General features: G+C 38.8%; 1 protein-coding gene across 2 annotated transcripts; it reads left to right on the forward strand.

Moving 5' to 3' along the window:
* The first annotated feature begins 545 nt into the window (after positions 1-545).
* cdc42 (cell division cycle 42) lies at positions 546-17,100 on the forward strand. 2 transcript variants are annotated; one of them, XM_084727246.1, is made up of 6 exons: positions 546-647; positions 7,874-8,014; positions 8,902-8,974; positions 9,298-9,407; positions 9,656-9,853; positions 11,903-12,471. In XM_084727246.1, exons 2-6 carry the CDS (start codon positions 7,910-7,912, stop codon positions 11,990-11,992), a joined length of 576 nt encoding a protein of 191 aa, XP_084583372.1. In that variant the 5' UTR covers positions 546-647; positions 7,874-7,909; the 3' UTR covers positions 11,993-12,471. The 2 variants fall into 2 exon arrangements, with proteins under 2 accessions (XP_084583372.1, XP_084583364.1); XM_084727238.1 differs by lacking the exon at positions 11,903-12,471 and adding an exon at positions 15,256-17,100 and having other exon boundaries at positions 547-647.
* The last annotated feature ends 1,704 nt before the right edge of the window (positions 17,101-18,804 follow it).

An 18,804-nucleotide genomic window follows, 5' to 3' on the forward strand; every position in this document is an offset into this window, starting at 1 on the left:
ACTTAAAAGATAATTAATGAGCCTGTTTGTTTTTTGTAGTAGGATCATTTCCTGTAATGTTATGTTTAGTGTTGTGAAATTTAGAAGTGGCCGTGCAGTTTTTGTTACAGTGTGAAGCAGGTAAAGAAGATAGTTACTGCATGAAAACAGACAAAATGTGTGGAGCAAAATTCAAGCACATTCAGATTGTGTATTCTCTATATAGACTACCATGTTATATATTACATTTGCAAGATTGATGTTAGTGATTCGTTTTAACGGATGATTATAGATACAGTGACATATTCCTTAATTGTAATGTCTTATACAAAGTGGGTGGAACAGCTGTAGACATACAATGCTATAAAATTATTTAGAAAGCATTATTTAGCTGGAGTTAGGGTTCATTTTCAGAAGCAGAAATAGTTTTAAATGTATACAACCATAAATTACCTGTGTTCTCAATAGCTGAAACGATAGACTACCCGTTTATCTATTAGTGCTGCTTATTTAGTTTTTAATCAAGTTTGACAGAAGTAACCTAGTTGTACTTATATTGATTAACGTAATTACGTAGTCACTACGCACGCAACGTGTCCCTGTTCAGTTGACTGGGAAGCCCCTAGCGCGGAGCTGCCAACGCCCGGCGTAAAGACACAGAGGATACGGTACGGAAAAAATGTATTTCTTTTGTAATATTAGTTTAAAAATGTGGTTGGCTTCAGTTTGAATGTTAGCGATATAATCTATAGTGTACGTCTGTGATACACCGACTGTAATTGTTAAATTATAACGCTCATTCGGCAACAGCATCCGCTAAGGTTAGCTCAGCCAGTTAGCTAGCTAGCAAGCTAACTGGGAGGGGAGGGTAGTAGTTAGCAAAGCGAGCAGACAGGCAGTCTGTAACAGTAGACCGGCAAGTAAATAAATCCCCTGGGGCTATGTAGCAGCCATATTCTACATTAAATGAATTGGTGATAATATTGTTAAGAAAATCTGACATCTTTATCTCCTTTAAGCAAAACCAGTAAATACCCAAATAGACTATGTAAGTAATTACTAGCTAGCAGTTAGCCGGTTGACGAACTGAATAAGAAGGCGTAACAAACGCTAGGTTAGTAATATTTTTATAGTGTATGTGGCGTCTCGGATTGAAGTTGTACAGTGTGATGTTTGGGTGTTAGTATAAAGATTCAAAATACAAGGCTGTGTTAAAAGAGGGACAGCTAAATGAGTGAATTTATCGTTAGTTTAAACAGCCGGCAGGAAATTAGGCCAGATTGAGGCCGGGGATGTGGCCGAAACACAGCAGCTAGTGCTAATGCTCCCAAGCTACTGTAGGTTTTAGTGGTAGCCATCTCTCAGGTGCGATCGTTTAATGTTTTTGTTATGTAATTGAGTTTGCGGTTGTTACACGTAATACAGGCTAATGGTAACAATTTCCTGCACTCCCCTTGGTCGCATATTTAGACATGTCATAAGTTGCGAGGACAGTAAAGTAATAGAGAACCCGTGTTTGGACAAGTCGTCATAGATTTTGTGTCGATGTTTAAGGGGAGTCCTTGTGATTGATGTCTTCGACTTGAGATCTGTCTGTGTCAAGTTTCAAACGGCCAGATGTCCAAGGAGTTTCCTCGTCAAGCCCGTGCTTGCTTAAGCTCACCATTGAGTCTTTGTTTCAGATAAACTTGAAAGGAACTATGACCAGTCTTAGAGGATATGTTGCTAAATCCGATGTGTTGATAGATGCTTGAAGCTGTAAGGATGCAGTGATTCGGTGGTTAGACGTTGGGGCTGCATCCTAAAAAAATCATATTGTAAATATTGTGATATTATTCACCATTAATGGGAATGATCATTTTCACCACTGAAAAATAAGTATTAAAAGCATTTTGTTGTGACATTTGTTGGGGTCTTTTCCAGCAAACATGTTTATTTTTTACAAGTGGAGAACAATATTTGCAGGCCAGGGCTTCCTGCAGCACTAACATTACTACATTATGATGCTGTTTTGTCACACAGTTTTCCTATATTAAATAATTGTAAGCTTTTGTTATCTGGATACTACACTTTACACTATTGCGATTTTGATAATATTTTGATTACTTGTTCAGCCCTAGTGGAAGTGTTCAGTTTTCAATACACATGCATGCTGTACAGATCTCTTGCGAAATTTCTGGTTAGGCCTTTTGGCTTTTTGCTTAATATACAGTTAATTTCAAAATAGGAGCATTATCTTGTGGGGAAACTGCCACACCAGAATGAATTTCAGCTGCTTTCACTTCTTTAAGCTGGCCTGCCCTCAGAATGGTTGTTGGCCTACAAACACAAATGCGTGGATTAAGTCTGGCAGCATTATTGCAGCTGCAGCCACCCTCTGTTGCCCATGGCCGTTGGCTTACTGCAGTGTTAAGCTTTGAGTTTGTCAAATATTTCAGAATTACCACCAATAGAAAAAGTTTTTAGATTTTCCAGTTGCATATTGTTCCATGAAAAAATATTTGCCTTCGATGGCAGTATGATTTTGCAGTTAATATGCTGTTGTGTGGATGCAACAGTGATCACCATGCAGTGAAACAAACTCTTCTGTTACTGGCCAGAGCACTGAAAGGATTCCTCCAGACAATAGCAGGATTTTTCCTCTTGCTTAACAACTGGTTTAGTTGGTGCCTGAGGCACAGCTTTCCTATATTGTCTGTTAAAAAAAATCAACCCAGTATTAAGCAGGTAAATGATTGTAAAGACTTTGGTGTGGCAGCTTTACCTGAATTAGCCTGAATTATTACACAAATTACAGACATGTTTATTGCACACGTGCGCTCGGCTATTTGGCTGTCCACTTAACAGAGTGACCACAGTTTAAAAGACATTGTAATGTGTAGGAAACCTAAACTTCAAACAGAAAGTCAGCATTGTAAAGCTTTAATAGAGCTGAGGCTCTCAGGTTTCTATTGATTATTTTGAGTAAATGCTTAAATTAAGTTCAGTTATTCAAATTTGTCAACAGAGAACATAATATCTGTTTATGAAGTCTATGTAACAGATAGAGGTCACCCAGTTCTAATTTCACAATGATATGCACGAGAGGAAAAAAAAAACTCATTTTGCTCCCCAAGTTGTAGCTTAATCTGTGACCAAATTTTCTGTTTGATAAATGTTATTGTATTACATGATGTGAAGTGTTGGGTAATTCCAGTTCCCCCTGTGAATATGCACCTTTCTGCCTCAAGTCTACTGACAGATTAACATGTCGGTGTCCATTTCAGGCACTACAAACTAGCAGAAGTCACTTCTGTAGCAGCAGGGATGTAAACCATCACTACTTTCTGACTCACAAACACGCATAGTTGTCTTTTATTATAAGACACAACCAAATTAAAGGTCCCACAACATGGAATCAAACCCTGTGTGTGAAGTGGGGGGAAAATATTCTCATGAAAACGTATTCAAGAGGTATAGGCTTAAGAGACAACAAGTAGTGATGGATAAGGTCCGTTCAGACTGAAGTGAACCTTCACTTGTCCTATAGAGGCCTCATTTTAATCTCACACCAGCATGTTATGTTTTGAGCACAGTTATTTATGGGATTTATCAGTTTTATGTTTTAGAGGCAAAAAAGCCTTGCTTGTAACAAACAGATGAACCAGCAATATTATGAATAACATTCAGTGACTGAAGGAAATGTTTTCCCATTATTGGCACATGGAGTGAGTTATTTTCTTGGACTTCATGTAGTGAATTTGTCTTTCTATCTCAGTCTGCTGTGCTATGGCTTATTTCATTGATTGTGTCTAGTGGCATGCACTATCCTTTTCACATCTGTGTTTTTCCTTCTTAGCTGCACAGTTTGGTCTGCAGTCGGGGTAACCTCTCTAGAATCTCAAAGAAACTGGCTTTTAGTCAAGGTTGCAAGCTGTTGAGTCTCTGCCTCCATGAGTGCAGTGTATTAGTTTGCCATTACCAAAAACAGCTCTACTCTTAATCACATTTTTGTTCTGTGCTCTACCATAACAACATGTTGGACAGGAAACTTTTGTATTTTTTTCACCAGGTGTTTTTTATATCACTTCATTTGCCTTGCATTTGCTTTGTGGTTAATTCAAAAAAGTTTTTGTAGAGAAACTGGGAAGTATGGTAGGTCATTTTGGTATCTAAATTTGTGCTGGCAGTAGTGGAGAAATGTTTCTATAGCTAGCTTTAGTTTGATTACAGTGAAGTAAGACCTTAAAGTACCAGGTTGTAGGACTTAGTGGCAATAAACTGTGAGCTTTCATATTGCTAACACCTCGTCTCATTCTTCCCTTGAGCGTGAAGGAGAACCTACGTTGACTCGCTTAAGGCCGTATGTAGAGCTGGTGTTTGCTTTTTCCATTCTGGGTTACTGTTAAAACATGGTAGTGTAACATGATGTGGCGTGGCGTGGAGCAGGACCTGCACTCTCTGTAGATACAAACATCTCATTCTAAGGTAACAAAAACACAACAATTTTTTTTTTTCAGGTGATCATACACTAATGAAAACATACTTAAGAATATTACATTCTATGTTGATCATAATCTGCTAGTAAATCACCTTACATGCTGGACCTTTTGAAGTAAAGGGTAAGAAATTCCTCTTCCACTCCCTGCAAGAGGATATTGGGACAAATGAGATTGTTAATAGCAGGATGACACACTCATTATGAGTAGATCTAGGAAATTTCATTCAGTGACAGTTATCTAATCAGCCTTAAATTTCAGGTCTGTCATTTCCACCAAACATTTACTCGAATGCAGTGTAAAGGCTCATCTGACCAAATTCCAGCCTATTCTGCAAAGGGATTAGTGTGCTGAAGGAACTGGTACTGTTGTATTCCATGTTTCCCTGTAGGACATCCACCTGCATTCTTTGTTAAACCATGTTCACTCTGTTACATGTGGTGCCTGCAGTTTTGTCCCTCCTGCTTCCTTCAATGACACCCCCACCCCCACACAGTGGTGCAGAGCTCTGCAGTGGCTCAGCACTGACATACTGTAACTTATAGAGGAGAAACGGGGATACTGTGGTCCACATACTACATAGGCTACAGTGTCAGCTGTCTCTGAATGTGCAATACATCAAGTGCACCACATTGTTAGAGACAGATTCAAGGTCAATGCTTATTATTTCACTCATCTTCTAGGCCATTTTCATTGAAGAGATTGGACGTGTCACAATAGGAAGAGCACCTGGGAATATTACAATAAACAATGTCACATTTTAAGGCTGCAACTAACAGTTATGTTCATTAAATATCATTTTGCAGAATATTCTGTCTATTAATTGTTTAGGTTATAAAATGTCAGAAAATAATATGAAATTTCTGTTAAACTTCCTGACAGCCCAAGATGGCATCTTTAGATTTGTTTTTGTCAAGCTAACAGTCCAAAAGCCAAAGACGTTCAATTTCTTATTATATGTGGCAAAGAAAGGCAGCAAGTCCTCTCATGTCAGAACTGAAACCAGATAATGATTGGCATTTTTCCTGTGAAAGTAATTGAAATGGATAAAATATTAAATTGAATTTTTTGTCCATTGATTAATCAACCAATTAATCATTTCAGTTGTAATTGAATTTTGTGTTGCTCCATCAGTTTTAGGGTCCTGGTGTATGTCACTTGAATAGAATAGAGCCATCTTTAATGTTATTAGTAACACCTCTGCTTTTGAGACTGTGATAAATCAAGATGTCTGCTGTGAAAAAGGCCTGTTAGGTCTGGTAGGTTTTGTTTTCCATATTCTGGTGGCCGTTGGAAGGCTGCTCTTTGGTCACTGGCACTCAATGAAACAGGTGACCTTTAGTGACCATGTTGCTGCTCTGATTTGGGAACTTGTCATGTAATGATCGTCTTGGCTTAGGTTCACAGTTTATTTTTGTGTAGTTTCTGTGTGCTACTGGTGCAACCATATGACTTGCACAGGCAATTTTGATCATATTAAAAAAAACTTGTTAACAGAATTGTCACAAATGGTCCAAATGGTCTGTTGCCTTGGAGGAGAGATTTTAAATCCCAAATTAATGTGGGCTACACATATTGTTGACTGTTTTTGGTGATGTGCCTAGTTCTTTTGCAGACCAGTGCCAACACTCTCACTTTTCGTGATCAAACCAGGCTCATCCTTTAAGTGAAATACATTAACATAAAAACATTTAATATGCACTGCATGTTTTTTAACAACCCCCCGTCTGAAAATTGACCCAGCTAAGAGACCACTTGCTCTTTTAATAGTTTTGGCCATATTTGGAAATATCTGACACTGTGTTTCTTTTGTTATTGTGAGTTGGTTCGTGCTCTACTTTGTGCTGCCTGGCAGAACACTGCTTACTCTTGGAGTATTCTTAAAACAGTCCCACTTAACTTTTGCACCTTTGTTATGTTATAACTACCTATACTATGTCTGCTATGTAGTAGTGCTACCATCACTTATAAATTGTATTAAATGAATGTTCTTTAGGGCCTTATTAAGTGTCCCTTGAAGTAATAAGAAATAACAAATGGTGTTTGATCCAATTCTGTAAGTTTGTTGAACTTGAAACAATTGAGACACATCTATTACCCCTTTTCCATTCACATGTCTCTGTTTGACTCATTGCATTGGTGGCAGGGATTTTCATTTTCATTACAACAGGACTAACTCCTTGTCTTTTAACTGAAGACAAACTGCAGCTGTAAAATGATGGATAAACATGTAATTCCTATAAATTCTTCACAATAAAAGTCTCACACTATATTATTATTGAACAACAGAATCAGAAAATGTTGGGTTTTTATAAGCTCTTCCTTGACACATCTTCTATACCGCTCAAAGCGAACATGAAACAGTTGAAAAAAAAAAAACTGATAGATGCGCACAAATAGTGACACAGGAGATAAATCAAACCACAGAGATTAGCTTTTAAAGAAATGAGAGCAGAACGCACACATGCTTTTAGAAACGTCTGTCTCGCTTTCTGTCCCGGGCGTGACTCGGCATAGCTCGGTGCGTTAAAAGTGGTAATGGAAATGCAAATCAGCATGGCACGGTTTGACTCTGCATGGCCAAAAGTCACGGATGGAAAAGTCCCATTTATTTATTTATTATACTACAGTCAATCCCAATCTGGTGTTTTTCCTTTCTTTCTCATTTTCCTCCACCCAGACACTTAAAATTGCTAGAGCCGCAGAATGTTCACTGCCTTTGTGTGAAGCACGTTTGTTCTCTTGTCATTGGTTCTCCAAAATGAGTACCCACAGCTGTGGGTCTATTTGATCCCTCAGTCCCTCATTCAGACATCTGGACAGTCCCATTGACCCAGTGGCTGATCAGGGAGGTCCAATTATCGATCCACAGGCTTATCTCGGCATAAACATCCCCATGTCAAGTAGATGACGTTTTCACTCAGGGCTTGGCTCACCTCATTTTTCAGATTTGGGTCGGATTACAATTCAGTTATGCTGAAAAGTGCTTTTACCAATATTATGTCATAGACAAGTAATAAAAATACCATCTGGTGTTGAGCTTTTCAAAGGTCTCCCCCAGAGAATTGGTTTGTCCCCACCCCACACGTTCTCTTTCTGTGTGTCCTGCTGACACAAATCGTCCACACTGTACAGTGCAGTACTAATATAGACCAAAAAAGATTTAAGGCTTCAATTGGTAGTGTCTTGTGGACCTTAGGCAGAGGTATATATTTATGCAGAAAATTCAAATTGTTTTGTGTTTCATATTTGCTTAAGATACATTTGATTTCACTTGGACATTAAAGTCAAATGTGTGATTTCCAAATGCCAAAGGGGATGAATTTTTACCTTTGCTCGTAGTTTGTTCAGCCAATAAGCAATGCCATCAACTAATGAACTTTCCTTTCTATTTGTTTTTTTTTTTTCTGTTGTAGATCTTGAATGAGTAGCGAAGACTGTAAAACACAGCTATGCAGACCATCAAGTGTGTTGTAGTGGGGGACGGTGCTGTGGGTAAAACCTGCCTGCTCATCTCTTACACCACAAACAAATTTCCCTCTGAATATGTACCTACGGTAAGTGAGTGAACACTCTGTAGAGATAGACAGGACTTAAACTTGTGTAAATGTAAATATGGTCTATATTTAAGTCACCATATGCTCACAGTTTACAGATTAATTCCCATGCGACCTCGTATGTCCTTTGTAACTGCAAAAGTTACTTGATTTCATAGTGTTTGTCTGTGTGTGAGAGAATTTTTTTCTTCTTCTTTCCTCTTATAAGGGTTTTTCCTTTCTCAATAGCAGGTCTTAAGGACAGGGGGTGTCCCACACTGTAAAGCCCCCTTAGGCAAATTGTAATTTTTGATATTGGTCTGTTTAAACTTCACTTAATATTGGAATTTGTATAACTAAATACTGCATCAGCATTTAGTTGCATTTTGAACAGTTCAGAACAGAATATGAAGTTGGAAACATGACTGATTTTGGTTTGATACACCCTATGAACTAAATAATTAGTCTTATTAGCCTAATCACAGGTGTGTCATTGTGCATGTAGACTTGGCAGTGTGTCAGTCGTTAAGTCAGGTTAGTCTACCCCTTTTGCGAGCATCACTGAACATAAACAAGAAGTCAGAGTAAAGAATCACCCACTGTTCAGGACATAGAGAACAAGAAATCTTTACTTTTAACCATGGTTGTCCCACCAGCGTTGATCAGCTTTGTGATCACCGTTCCTCTTTGAATGCAGCTGCTTGAAACATTCCAGAGCTGAATCAGTCAGATCCTGATAAATGAAGATGGTCAGCCTAAAAGTTTTTGAATAATGAGTACCTTAAATGCAAAATTAAATTAATCATTTTAATAAGTACACCATATCTGTAGTGGCAATAAAATATATACATAATTCACTGTTGAGGGGAATGAGTGTCTAACCATTGTTTTTTGTGTATGTGTTGCAGGTGTTTGATAACTATGCTGTAACTGTAATGATCGGAGGCGAGCCCTACACTCTGGGCTTGTTTGATACAGCAGGTAAGTCTTTCTTATTCCAACCTACACTTGTTTAGATTTGTTCGTCTACGATAAGTCTAGTTTAAGTAATTAGTACATTGTCATTACATACAGTTTGTATGGTGATGTGTTTTTATGACACTGAATGGGAAAAATCATCAGTTGTCTTCCTTCACATGCCATCCATAGGCTCACTTTTATGAACATAGGGGCTCGTTTGAAGGCGTTGGCCTGTGGTTTTGGTGGTGTCTCATTCTGCCAACAGAGATGTCCCACTCTGTCCAGTGTATCAGTATGATGGCCAGATTGTGCAAGTTCAATATGTTTCTGTGTGGTTTCTCCAGGTCAGGAAGACTACGACAGGTTACGACCTCTGAGTTATCCCCAGACAGATGTTTTCCTTGTCTGTTTCTCCGTTGTGTCCCCCTCCTCCTTCGAAAACGTCAAAGAAAAGGCAAGTCTAATCCTTAATTTTTTTCTTTTTGTAATATACTCAGAATTATTAAACATTTTAACATTACCACAGTTTGACATTGAGTTTGACAAGCTACTACATTACCTAACCTTCATTATATCTTGTTGCTGTAGAGTCCATTGTATGAGCTAGTCAGTGGCCAGTATGTTTTCTTCACACTTCAGGTGCACTTGTACTTGTGTCACATTGTTTTGAACGTTAACATTGACCTGTGTTTGCATATGCAGTGGGTTCCAGAGATCACCCACCACTGTCCAAAGACCCCCTTCCTGCTAGTCGGGACTCAGATCGATTTGCGGGATGACCCGTCTACTATAGAGAAACTGGCCAAGAACAAGCAGAAGCCCATCACTCCGGAGACAGCCGAGAAGCTGGCGAGAGACCTCAAGGCTGTGAAATATGTGGAGTGCTCAGCCCTCACACAGGTAACATATACATGAATACAGTCACACATACAGAATATATACTTCTTGGACACATATGATTCCATACCTCAATGGCAAGAACAAAGAAAAAGGAGGAAAGAGGAACATGTTCATATTCCCCCTGGCTTGTGCACGCTATGTTGATGAGTTTTGTTCTGCATGGTTTGGTTTTGTTGGTTGTTCTAGCTTATGAGTTGTTTTTCGTATGGCTTAAAAACTTGCTTCAGACCAGAATGTATCCTGGTCAGAGCAGTCTGCCTTGAGCCATATTATTGCTGGTGAAAATAGCAGTTCAGGCTATGTAGTAGTGTGCAGACTGCAGTCTCTTAAAGTCTGTTGAGTTTGTCGTGGAAGGAAGGTGGGTCCAGTGAGAGGGCTGTTAATCTGGCCTGTAGCTCTGTTTTCCTGGGAGTCTCCCAGCACAACATGTCCTGGGACCTGTTTCCTACACCCAGAGTAAAAGGTGTGCTGATAGTGATAATATCAAGGGCTGTACCAAAAGACATTTTTTAAAATATTTTAAGCTTCAGTTGAGGGTATATCTAATGTATGCCGTGTTTTCCCGGAAGTGACATGGCAACTTTTGGCTAGTAAGAAATTCACTGTTACCTTGAATAAATCACTGGGTTTGACCATTCTTGGAAACATTTGTATGTAAGCACACAACTTAACAAAGCATCAATTAAGATATCAAGCTTTTTTAGACATTTTGATGCAGAAATGCATTACAGCTTTAATACAGGTGCTGCCTCCATTTGTATTTGGCAAGCAGGAGAGCAAACACTTTTCTGACTGCAGTGAAAATGTTTTCGAAAGGCTAAATAAAAACAAATATGGATTGAAACAATATTTCTTTAGATAAAAACGTGAATTTTGGAAATGATTACCTCTATCTCTTGTAAATAAATTTTGACTTTTTGACTTTGCCATGCTGTAGCATTTTTGGAAGTGTTTGGATCACAGGAGTTGGACACAATCCTACACAGCCATCACTGGAATTTAATTCTATAAGTAGTATAATAGTAATAATATTAGTGTGGCCTAATCTTTATCTGCAACTGTGCAGAGATAATGGGTTTAAGCCGAATTAACAGACAAGCTCAAAAAAGAATAAGCATTCAAACATTGATTTATAATTCGAATATCTGTTATGAATGAACGTCAGTCTATTCGGTACAGCCCCAATAATATTTAATTTTTATAGAATTTGATTAGCAAATAAATATGTTAAGATAATAATAACTTAATGACAATGGCTTCATCCTTAAAATATTGTGGAAGTGCTGCTGTTTGTTAAGTAAAAGAGATAACTTCTATATTTTGGCAGAAAAGCTGTGGACTGTCTTCAATTATAGTGTTCCTAGCTCATTTTTTATTTTGCTATTTTAGTTTGACATTTTAAATGAAAATTGTGTTGGTCAGTATGTGAATAGATGCATTATGCTATTATTGGAAATGTTTAAGTGTGTGTATTCAGTACTCAGTACTTTTTTTTTTTTTTTTTAATAAATCAGTCAGCGCTGTTATGAGTTTAGCTGCTCAATTAGGTCCTGAGTGCTTGTGTAGGTGCATCATTGTAACAAACTTGAGGAGGGAACATGACTCAGACGAGAACATATGAGCTCGGCCTCACTCAGGCACAGAACAATAGTGTTGATGGAGCTGAGGTATAGCCCCCCCACCTCCCCGCTCTGCTCCTTCCTTCCTCCCCCTCCCCCCCCTTCTCTCCCTGGTGCAACTTTTGCATAGCTGCTGATGTCATTTCCTGTTTCCTGTTGGGGATCTCAGCAGTCCATCCACGCCTCACTTTCAGCTCACTGCTCAGTGACAGCCCTCTCTCTCTGCAGCAGTCTGTCTCAACTCTGTCACACTTCACTCTTCATCCTTCACACAGTCGTCCTATAACTCTCACTCCTTTTCTCTGTATTTCACGCAAATACGTTCCTCTTTGTTCTGCCATGTTCCTCTTCTCCTCCTCTCCCATCGATCTCTTTCTGTGTTTGCTGTGCTAATTGTGCTGTTGTTCTCTTCCCTCTCCTGTCCCTGTAGCGAGGGCTGAAGAATGTATTTGACGAAGCTATCCTAGCTGCCCTCGAGCCTCCCGAGACGCAGAGAAAGAGGAAATGCTGTATATTTTAAACTCTCTCTGCCACTGCTCTCAGCTCTTCCTCTTCCGATCGCCATTATTCTCTGCATTTTACATCCCTTTACCCCATCTCTCTCTCCTCTCTATCTCTTTACATGTGCTGCTTTTGAAATCTAGACCAATCTCTATCTCAGCCATCCAGCTAACCAATCCATCAGTCAGCTACTGATCCAAACTACTGCTCTGTATCAAGAGTGCATTGCAACTAATCTTAGTTTCATGGCCTGATTCACTGACTCAAGGCTTTTGTGCTCTTCAATGACTTGAATTGTTGCCTTTTCTAACTTCTAACTGCTGACATTTGGTTTGGTTGGTGTGTTAAGGTACTTCATATCTTACTTATGTGAGCTCAGTTTTATATCATAAATCTTGCACAGCAGTTATGTAGTGAAAGATTTATGATTTCTATCATGGATCACATGATTAAGATTAAATCTTAATCCTATGATTTACATAATAAATTTTGTTCTACACAGCTGTATCATTCCTACCCTTCCTACTTTGGCCCATGTGGCCCGTGGCCAACAGTGGAATGATATCTTACAGAGGATGTAGGATGTAATTTGGGATGTAGCCATTGTTTGAGTTAGTCTTTACCCTCTGTCCTGTAGTTGTAGTAACATGGGAAGGGTTTGGACTACAGCGAGGGCGGTGGCTTCACATAACTCCACACTGAGATTGATCTCAACACTGAACAGATCTTCCATTTCTAATGCTAATGTATTTTTTGTACTACTGTTGATGTCTGATTAAACAGGACTTGGAGTCTGACTATGGTTATATGTAAAGGGTTTAAGTACTGAAGTCATATATAGGGAGTGTTTGGCCATTTTGTCAGTAATACCACTAAATGAAGTGTTTCCTGTTTGTACCATGATTGGGTCTTATTGTTTATTTTGAAGCTACACTTGATGTTTCATCAAGTTATCGTCTTCTCTAAAACACTTTTTTGGCCCAACTTTCCCTATATATGACACTAATGTGCCAGTAAAGGGTAAGTTAGGTATTTTTCAACCTGGACCCACATACATTTTTGAAATTGGCCCAGTGTTGAGGGAGACAACATTGAATGGATCCCTACAGAGATTAGTGATGGCTTAGTACCACTTTTTCATTTCTGAAAAAAATATTCATTCTTCAACCTTGAGTATCTGCCAATACCGATACCTTTAATGTATTAATATCTGTTGATGGATACACTTTGCTTAACCTAGTCATCTAAAAAACGGCAAAAATAGAGAAGAAGAAATACATCCCACAACATGACTGCTACTTCATTTTATTTGAACCTTTCACACTCAAAACATTCTGGTTTTTTGATTTGTCAGCAGGATTAAAACATATACTAATTAAAATACATGTGATACATGTTAGCTCACTTGTGACACTTTCTACAGCATGTTACTCAAAGTTTAGCTAAACATATATGTGACCAGTGGTTCCCAAACTGGGGGGCACAGAGCCTCTGCAGGGGCAGAATGGATCACCAAAGGAAAAACATAAAGTGAAACGGAGTTGTATGAATAAGATTTGTATGTAGGAAAATAAACAAATGGGCTGACCATAATTTCACTAAAACTAAACTTGAATCCTTTTTTATCAGTTGCTTCCCAAACAATTGTTAATGATTGATTTTATTTGTGTGTTCTGAGCTTTCTTTAGCATGCCAGAAAAAGTTTGGTAACCACTGGTTTATGTTAAGGCATCATATCAGATAATATTTTCCCCCCACTTGATATCCAGTCCAGTGACTTTGTATCATACCAGTACTGAGTATCAGATCGGCTCATCAGTACAGAGGTAAACCTTTTTGTTAAATAGTAAGATACATTATGATTAACAAAAAAAGGTGATTTATTGCCCTTGCCAAAGCCACCAGGCTCTAATTACAGAAACTGTATTTTCATCATCATAAAACACATTCACAGCTTTGACAGAAACAAAATAAAACTAATTAAAAATATTTTAAAATAAATAAATAAAAATATTTTATTTTGACCAAACCAGAGTCAGTGATAGTTGGAGCTGTGGAAAGATAGTTTTGGTGAGTTTTACTGAGTTTCTGTCAAGTTTAAATGAAGATGAAGATGACAATGATAAAATCGTGTTTTTGTAAATGGAGCTGGTGGGTTTGGTGAGAGCAGTAAATCAAAACACATCTTTGTTGTGATCCTTTACATAATTTTGTCAGACACTTATAATAATTTGAACCTGTCAGTGGCAAAACATGCACATTTACTGGAAGCAGTTGCCCGTAAGGATTACAGTGCAGCCCGTTTTGCCAGCTGTAGCGGTCTCCCGCAATACTGGACCAATTTCAAAAATTGTTGTCCCCATTAGTCATTTTGACACAAAAACATGTGAGAAAAGGGCCCAGATTAAAAAGTACTGACATTACCCTTGAACTGTGGTACATATCATGCTGTCTTGGAAGTCCAGATAATAAAAAAAAAAGCTATAACTGTGTGAAATAACTTGTGAAAAGAATTAATAAAGGACACATGAACTTGCTCTCCTCTCTCTGGCTCCCTTCTTTTTCCAGTGCTTTGTCAGAGAAGAATTTAGTGGGGTTAGTGGAGTGAGTTAAGCAACGCTGAGGGGCTTAACTGGTTTACTGCATAGTACAGCACTGTGTCACAGCAGCTCTGGTTACTTCACATGACCAGGCTCGTGGTGTAAGCAGCTCTGCTGCTCAGAGGCAAACACACAAAAAAAGAAAACCTTCACCTTTGAGAGTGAGAACAGTTTGTGTTCAGTTTATTTTCAATGTGTTTTCCATGTTGAATGTGGATATCCACTATTTGAATCTGACGAGCAGAGTCAATAAAGTACAAAGAAAAGCACGCAGTGTGGACTGAAAATGCTCAGATTGTTTGTTTTGTGTTGTGGCGTCAGGGGTTATGCTCTCTTTTTCCTCCACTTTCTTGTTTGACTTGCCTTTGATTTTAGCCCTCACACTTCAACTGCACTCAAACACGCATGTGATTTGTGTTGTTGACACCTTTTCCCTGATTAACTGAAATAACCACATTTATAGGAAAACAGTCAGTTTGATCTCCCTTCACATATTTTTTTTCCCCCAGCAGCACACTCGCAGTTTTCCTTGATACGATACTAAATAATGTCCAATGCTGCTTTTGTTTTTCCTCTGTTGAAGCTGTTATTGTGTTCGCCCTCTACCTTTTTAATTTGACCTGTGTGTGTGTTTGCGTTTCCCCCTCATTGAGCCTGTGTGTCTGTGTGTTTGTGTCCACAGAAAGGCCTAAAGAATGTGTTTGATGAGGCGATATTGGCTGCATTGGAGCCCCCAGAGCCCAAGAAGAAACGCAAATGTGTGCTGCTATGAGAGGCTCCTCCCTTTTCAAAGCACACACACATTAACACACACATACATACATCTTAAAATACATACACACACCCCCCACCCTTCTCCCCCACCCCACACCCCTTTCCCTTGCTCTGCTAAGGCTGGTTGACAGCACTGTCCTCCACAGGGAAGACTAGAAAGAAAACAGCCGACCAAGTTTCAGATAATTGTCTGCAATAATAAGAAGCTTCACCCTCTAAAGTCTGAGTTTTGGGACAGAAGATCAACCTAACCTGGCCAACAGGCCGCTGTGGGCTCCGGGCAGGGTGGCACGCACCTCGGATGGGGGATCCAGATTACCAAGCTTTGCATACAAGTAGAATTCATCCTGTGGAGCTTTTGATAGATTGATTTTCAGTCAAGTGTCGTGGCCTAATCAACTCTTAGACGCCCCAGCTCATTTAGTCGTCTGCCAATGTAAAGCTTTCACGGATATAAGCCCCGCCCCAGCCCCTCGCAGCTGCCTGATTGGCGGGCTGCTCATGCTGCTGGTCCCACCCCTCCTCTGTTTTTGACGAGCACACTCATCAGCGCCCGATCCCTTTTCGTTCTTCTTTGACAGCACTACTAGAAGAAACTAACAGAGTAGTGTTGCTTTCTTTTCGTTTGCCAACAACCCCCTTTTTTCTCCTGAAACACACAAGTCTGAGATATTTATTCCACGTTCCAAGCAGATGCGCTCTTAACCACTAAGGAAACTGTGTAGGTCTGACAGGACTTGGTAATTCAGGGCAATAAAACACCACACAGCTCTCACCGAGGAGTTTAAATTAGTAAGTATTGCCATCAAGTATCCGGTCCTTTTTGAGTAGACTCTCACAGTGCAGAGCGGCAGTCCGTTTGGAGTGTGGCGATCACTTGAAGAGCTGAAGGCATCCAGTAGTAACGGGTCCGCGAGTTGACCGCAGGAATTGGCCTTTTAGATGCAGGGAACTTAAACAGTGTTAGCAGAACAAGCGGTGTGTTCTTTTACGCGTTGCCAGGGACCAAGGGAGGGTAAAAAAAAAAAAAAAGGAGGATACTGTTTTAACATTGTCATCACCTTACACTTAGAGAGGGTACAGCAGAGATATCCGCGTTCCCCGGCAGCCAAATCTGGACATCCAACTGATGAATTTCCACCAGAATTCTGTGCCAGGTCAGAATTTGGTGCCTTCCTCCGCACACAGAGTGTTGTATCCGTGAAGGGCTGTCCCGTCTGTTGTACCCATTCAAACTGTACGGTGCTGCGTGTAGCTGAGCCTTGGTCTCTGTTCTAAATGATAGGTTTAACAGATGTAATTATAATGTAAGCTGGCACACAATGTTGATGTAGGCTCCAGGTGTTTTTACCAAAATCTGTTTTTTTTCTTCATTATTTCTGTTTGTGTTTTTTTTATTTTATATATATAAATATATAAAAAACAAGGTTACTTTCACTCCTTTTACATTTAGGGGTCGGAACTCATCTGAACTCTTAACTGCCAGTTTATAGCAAGAAAACCTCTGATTGGTTTAGCTGAATAAAAACCTCCAATGGCAGAGAGACTGTTTTGGTTAAAAGATTATTTGATTGGTTGGTTCTTGTTTTTCTTAACTGGTGGCTTCGAGTTGGGTTGATATCCAGTCCAAGTCAGTATAATTATTATAACCTGTTGTTGTTTTGGTGCAAAACCAAATGCTTTGTCTAAAGTCTTTGTTCTTTGTATATGCATTCTTTTCAAAAATATTAAACTTATACCTTAATTGCCTTTACCACCTTTCCCTTGCTGTTCTTTTTTTTTTTAAATTATGACTGATGATTAATGGAATAACCTACTTAACACCAAACAGAATAGCCTTTTAACTCTATATGTTATCGTGCTTATAATATTTTAAGTGTTGATTGAGAACTAAATCATTTTTCATCCTCCAACAAAACAGCTTGTCAACCAGAACTTTCTACATCAGGTAGTTGTCTAGACAACAGGTAAAATCTTAATTACATGCGAAGCGTATACATACATATTAAACATGTATGTTTATCAGATAAAATAAGTGTGATTGACCCCATGCTGTGGCTGAGGGGGTGGATGTATTTATTGAGCAGTAATGGTGCCATTACATCCAGGTTCTCTGCGGTTCTATCACAGTTGCATGAGCCTGTTGCAACATGCTCAGCCAGCAGGAGGTGCTGTCCACCCAAACATTGTCACTCCTGGTTTTGATGTCGTTCTGTAATACTGAAGTTCCTACACAGACATAGAAGAAACTGATGTTCATAATCTACTGAGATGCATAGAAAGTGTGTGGTGGTGTGTGTACATGCCTCACAGATGTGAGCTAAGGTGAAACTCCTATGAAGAGTATTTTAAAACTTGAAAAGAAATAATACTGCTACTAAAACATTACGACAAATGGAATTGCACATCATATTAAACATATATATAATAGTATAGACTATACAAAATACTGTATGATGGAGGCAGAACCATATAAACAGGTCTACAGAGATCAGAAGGTGTGATGAGGTGAATTTCTGGTTGTGTTATAGCCAAACCTGCAGAGGTGCAGGCTTATTGACAGCTTGATCATGGACAAGACATGTGTTGATGAACCACATACATGAACTAGCAGATAGAAATGTCTCACTGTCCTGGATTTAATTAGATTATAATTTCATATCAGACCATGCATGTTACTGAGAAATCATTATGGTCTGGTGGAGTGATTACCACAGTTTTCATAATGAAGAGAATATCCAACAAAATAATTACTTGTATGAAAAAACACCTCAATGTGGTTTGAGAATCTGTGAGCAGAAAGACATGAATTCAACTAAAAAGATTCAAACTACTGAAAGATGCATGAAGCCAGAACATAATGGATACACTTTGATATTAAAATGGCAGTTTGTACACCACAAGGTATCAAATACTGAACATTTAATTTCCATCCCAGGCTTATAGTTATATCCTAAAAGTCTTGTGCATGTCCATGATGGACAACCTCTTCAATAACACCCAAACATCACACCACTGGTGGAAGAGTTATTCAGATCTGTTAGGTTGAAATGAACACTGCAAAAATACTTTGAAGTACTGCATTGAGAATGTTACTTCAGTTAAACGAAATAAAGAAAAATAAGGAAGAATAGAAGGTGTCAAACTATTTGTGATATCACAAATCCTGCTTTAGGCCCACTCCTGAAAAAGTGATTTTCACTGATCGCCTAGAAACTTTTCATTTTCAGTCTTCTATGTCAGACTCTGCACAGATGTCGTTCTGTACAGTGAAGCTTTCTGACCAACAGTCTGAATCATTCAGTCTGCTATAATTTAAGATGAAGAAAAGTCACAAACTCACATTTAAGAAACTGAAACCATGAATTTTTTCACTCTTTGATGCACAAAAAATGATTTAGACAGATTAATTCATTTTGTAATAAATTTCTACTCAAGTAATCATTTAAGATCAATC

The sequence above is a fragment of the Lutjanus erythropterus genome, chromosome 2, assembly GCF_056507025.1.
Source record: "Lutjanus erythropterus isolate fLutEry1 chromosome 2, fLutEry1.hap2, whole genome shotgun sequence".
NCBI lineage: Eukaryota > Metazoa > Chordata > Actinopteri > Lutjaniformes > Lutjanidae > Lutjanus > Lutjanus erythropterus.